Source organism: Chrysochloris asiatica, unplaced genomic scaffold (genome assembly GCF_000296735.1).
Source record: "Chrysochloris asiatica unplaced genomic scaffold, ChrAsi1.0 scaffold00027, whole genome shotgun sequence".
Lineage (NCBI taxonomy): Eukaryota > Metazoa > Chordata > Mammalia > Afrosoricida > Chrysochloridae > Chrysochloris > Chrysochloris asiatica.
In genome coordinates this window covers 25,909,957-25,915,216 of record NW_006408545.1, presented here as the reverse complement: position 1 = coordinate 25,915,216, position 5,260 = coordinate 25,909,957, and the positions used below count along the sequence as shown (strand labels likewise).

The 5,260-nt window shown below is 36.1% G+C and overlaps 1 protein-coding gene across 1 annotated transcript in view; it reads left to right on the top strand.

Annotated features, from left to right (window-relative positions):
• The first annotated feature begins 838 nt into the window (after window positions 1-838).
• Window positions 839-5,260, top strand: part of LOC102816303 (phosphopantothenate--cysteine ligase-like) — an 81,208-nt gene continuing 76,786 nt past the window's right edge. The window contains exons 1-2 of the mRNA XM_006839997.1: window positions 839-884; window positions 4,803-5,251. Coding sequence (XP_006840060.1) covers window positions 839-884; window positions 4,803-5,251 — 495 coding nt within the window. The remainder of the gene's footprint in view (window positions 885-4,802; window positions 5,252-5,260) is intronic.

The window sequence follows — 5,260 nt, the reverse complement described above, 5'->3', positions numbered from 1 at the left end:
AATTTTCTGTTCAGTTCTTTTACTTCTTCATTTCTTCCCTTTGCTTTAGCATCTCTATACTGGATAGCAAGTTTCAGAGTCAATTCTGACATCCATTTTGGTCTTTTCTTTTTTTGCCTTCTTAATGACCTTTTGCCTTCTTTGTGCATGACATTCTTAATGTCATCCCATAGCTCTTCTGATCTTTGGTCATTAGTGTCTAATGTGTCAAATTTGTTCTTAGAAAATAATTAAAACTAGCTTTCTAGTGTAAAAGGACATTACTACTCTTCAGAAGTTAAACAACATACATGTAATTTGTTTGATATTGAAGATATTGCAAATGAAATGAAAACTCAATATAACACAGTTGGTATCATACAGCTATAAGAGTCCTTAGTGGAAAAAGTAAAGCTTTAAATATTTTTGTTAGAAAAATTATATTTCAAATCAATAATTGAAATTTGCATCTTAAGGAGCTTTAAAAGATAAGCTTATAAGCCACAATGTAAGTAATGATGTCAGAGAATGAACTTATTTTTGTTAGATATGTATTGAAATATTTTGGAGCAAAGACACATAATGTCTCCAACTTTCAAGTGTTCCAAAAATATGAAAAGAGGGATAGAGAATAAGAAAATAATGAGGCAAAATATAAATAAGTAATGTGTCTGAATAATGGACATAAAGGTTGTATTCTTGAATGCAATCTTGTAAACAATTAAAATTTTATCTAAAGAAAAATAAACAACACTTAAAAGAAATCATGGCTAACTTCAAATTTAGAGTTTTAACAACTAGAAGAATAATGTTACTACAGAGAATGTGAAGGGAAAGTACGAAAGGATGAGGGGGAAACATGGGATTGAATTGTGAACCTGTGAACAGTGAGGTGTATCTATTCGGTGAGATATTTTTGCTAGGTAGCAGCTGGAATCATATTTCTGGAAGAAAGACACGTGTCCCATCATTATTATGATGCAGCATCCAAAATTCTGTTGACTAAAAAAAAAAAAAGTGTGTATAACAGTTATTGTTGTTGTTAAGTGCTGTCAAGTCGATTCTGACCCATAACGACCCTGTACAGGGTTTCTGAGGAGAAGCTGGTAAGCTTGAATCACCACACTTGCAGTTCAAACAGCTTTACAGTCTGGCACATTAACCCACAGTGCCACACCAGAACCCCAGAACAGTTAAACCCACATTATTTAAATATGATCACAAACTTATCAGAGGGTGGAAATGTATATACTGAATGACAAAACTCAATGAAACATAATAGCCATAGTTCAGAAAACTGCAGAAAAAAAAAAAAATGGTCTTCAACTAATCACTAACTCAAACTGACAGGTGTCCTTTGTATTTCTATTCTGTGCTTGACATACAAATGGTGAAGTCTGGACTGATGTTAGTGGTCACTTTAATGCATGCAGGGATCAAATGGACATTTCCTACCTTAGAATTCCCATTTTTTAGTTCCTGAAAATACCAGAGAAGATGTAATTAAATTATCCTTTAGAAGTAGCTCTCAAGACTGCAGACAGTTCTGCATTTTAACAGACAAGCTTAATTGACTCCTGTTCTTAAATGACTGATGTGTGGCCTCTCTGGTAATGCTGAATGCCACCTGTTCTGTAATCATTCTAATCATCAAATTGCCACATGGCACTAGTTATGGATGCTACCAGTCTGTAACATGACAGAAATTTTAAGGGCCATTTGTTTTGCTATTTATATTGTACTGATGAATTAAATTTGAGGAGATAGTCATGGTCCAAAGGGGACTAATTTAGGGTAGGGATGGACTATCCTACCTCTTAGATCATGCTTTCCTAACACCTAGAAATCACAGAGCCCTTCTACCAAATCAAGGAAAATGATTTTGAATTCTAGCATGGCCCAACTAAATGTAAATTGGACTGACATGTTTTTTTCTTTTCTTTTCTTCCTCTAAAATAATATGTCTTATTATAAGACTGCAACGTTACTCACACAAATAACTATTTTCAGAAGTAGTTGCTACAAGGACGCTGCATACCAGAGGGGATCTTTTCAAATTTCAGTATACAATGCAAATTCATTTCTTAGATCACAGCCCACAGCTGTGTAGTAAGTGCATATGCTTTTGGCTACGGTTATGATAAATTCTTTGAAGAAAGCCTCCTCCGTATGCATATCAGTCAAGAAGTACAAAAAACAGTCCATGAATTCCACTCCATTAGGTTGGTGCTCTCTGCTTTCACACACTGTAGTTTCATACTCATCTGGAAACTTTCACAATCATATTTATTTTAAGAGAATCTGTTTCACTATGTATCGAAAATAACAGCATAGTACATAAAACAAGTACCTGTGGAAATAAGAGATGCTACTTCTATCATTGAAGCACAGTGATAAAACAGACCCCACTTTAAACCAAAATTGTTTATGGAAAACTACCTTGCTATTATCTTTCTCTTATACCAGGTAGTTTTAGCACTAATCTTGACCCCACAGTACAATTCAGTTTATTTTCTCTTCCAACAATACTACTGGTAAATGTAAGGCTTTAAGTAATGCAAGAGAGAAACTTAATCAAATCATGTTTCCATGAGTTCAGAGTGTATTTTACAACGGCATTGATAATTTTTATGCAGTCACCAGGCTGCAACTAAATTAATTATTTTAATCATCTTACACAATATTTACTAAAGGAAAATTGTGATATAAAACATATTTTCTGCTTTGTGAAAATAAAACTCTAGTAATTATATGGTGCATTTACTACATAAAAACTATGTCTAGTTTAATTAAAAAAGGCACATCTATTATTTGTTTCGATGGCAACCCTACATTTTTAATGCTACTAAATAGTAAAATTTTATTTCCAACTAATTATACTAGATTCTTTACATTATTTTTGAATGGAAAATGACTGACAATCATTCACACTGTAGTGACAATATTACATGACTGAAGTTAAATTCTGATTTTTTAAAAATTAAACTGAAGTTTCATAAATATATAAGAAAAGAAATGGAAATCTACTAAGAAAGGCAATGGTCAGATGGACTAATACAAAAAGTTACTAAGATGAAGCAATTTCACAGGGTGAGCCTCTGGGAGGTCATCATTGTTGGGTAGGAAACACAGGGCTTGCTGGGAGCCTAATAGGGGAACTGGGAGCCTGCGTTCAGATTTCCAATCTAAGCGTTTTAGCCAGTACACCATGTTCATGGATCTGTGTATGCTTGCTTGCTTTACTTTTACTTGTTTAATCTTGTGACTCAAATTTCTTTATTTAAACTTAGGATGATGTCTCTAATTTTTGTTATGAAAGATGTTTTCTCATTCTCTCTTGGACTACTTTAGAAATTGCAAAGAGGGATGTATATAGATAGATAGGGAGAGAGAGAGAGAATCTGTGTCTTTTACAAAAGAACTGAATAAAAAGTAGATGTTAAAAATTATAAACAATAGAAAATAATTATTTCAAATTTCAGCCAGGTACTTCATTTAAGACTAGAAGTGAACTCAAGTTAGACTAACACTTGTTTTTATTTTAATACATTTTCCATCAATTTGAAAATTGTATGAAAAAGGGCATATTTACTAATACTAATAATTGTTTTTTCCCAAATTCAAAATAATAACATTCATTATGAAGAAATAAAAACACATTATAGAGTCAACTTCCCTGAGTAATAGAAAAAGCAGTTTTTCCATAGTGTGATCATCTTCATTTATCTTCAGTAAGGCTTATAAGAATGTGTTGTGTACAGGACATTAGGCTGGAAAGATTTATATAGATCTAGTACCAGCCTTAAAGGAGACCGGTGGCAAGTAGGTTGTGATTTGGGCTAAGAATTTCAAGGTCAGCAGTTTGAACTCACTGGCTACTACATAGGAGAAAAATGAGGCTGTCTGCTCCCTTAACAATTCACAGCTTTAAATACTCTGTACAGGGTCTCTGTGAGTCAGAACTGACTCAGAGGCACACAACAACCACCACCTGCTTTGGGGTTATTTTTGTTGTTAAATGCTTTCAAATCTGTTCCTAATCACACCAACCCTGTATAAGGTTTCCGAGGAGCAACTGGTGAGCTTGACCTGCAACATTGTGGTTCAAACCAACTTTGCAGTCTAGCCCATTAACCCACAGGACCACACCAGGATTATTTACCACCTGCCTTAAAGATGGTTAAAATCTTGACTTATTTATAAAGGAGAGTGATGCCAATGAAGATCTGGTTACAATGAGAGGGATTGAAGATAATAATAATAATGCTAAACATAACAACAACAACAACAGAAATCCAAACCCGCTGTAATACTGTTGATTCCCACCCACAGCACCCCTATAGGACAGAGTAGAATTGCCCCATAGGTTTATCAAGGATACAAATCTTTACAGAAACAGACTACCATGCCTTTTACCATGGGGTGGCTGGTGGATTCAAACTGGTAACCAGTGCTTAACCATCAGGACTCCTTAAACGGAGAATGTTGTTGTTGTTGTTAAGTGTTATTTAGTTGATTCTGACTCATAGCTCCCCTTTGTAGGGTTCCAAGGAGTAGTTGGTGGGTTTGAACTGCTGATGTTTCTGTTAGCAGTCCAGTGCTTATTTTATAGGAGTAGAACTATAAACAGAATGTTGTTGTTTTTATGTACTGTCGAGTCAGTTCCAACCTATAGTTAGCCTGTATAGGATTCCCAAGGAGCAACTGGTGAGCTTGAATTTCCGACCTTGTGGTTAAAATATACTTTGCAATCCAGTGCATTCATCTACAGCAGCACACCAGGACTCAACAAACAAAATAGTAAGAGCTAAAAAATAGTAAAGTCACCCCTTTTGCCCACCGCTTCCCGCCGCAGACTTGGTTGTCTACTCTACGGCCCTCTAGCCCAGCCCGTCCTGGCCTGCTATGCTTGGAGGCCGAGGAGAAGGAACTCCCGGGCTTCGCTGCAGCCTTGAGGAGCTACCAAGACGTTGCGGTTGCGGGCACGTTCCTCGCTGTAGAGTTCACCACTTTGACAGAATATTTGCATCTGCTGCAGGCTGCGGCCCAGGCTCTCAATCCATTAGGCTCGTCAGCGATGTTCTACCTGGCTGCGGCCATGTCAGATTTCTATGTTCCTGTCTCTGAAATGCCTGAACACAAGATCCAGTCATCTAGGGGCCCACTGCAGATAACAATGAAGATGGTGCCAAAAATGCTTTCACCTTTGGTTAAAGACTGGGCTCCTAAAGCATTTATCATTTCCTTTAAGTTGGAGACTGACCCCTCTATTGTAATTGAT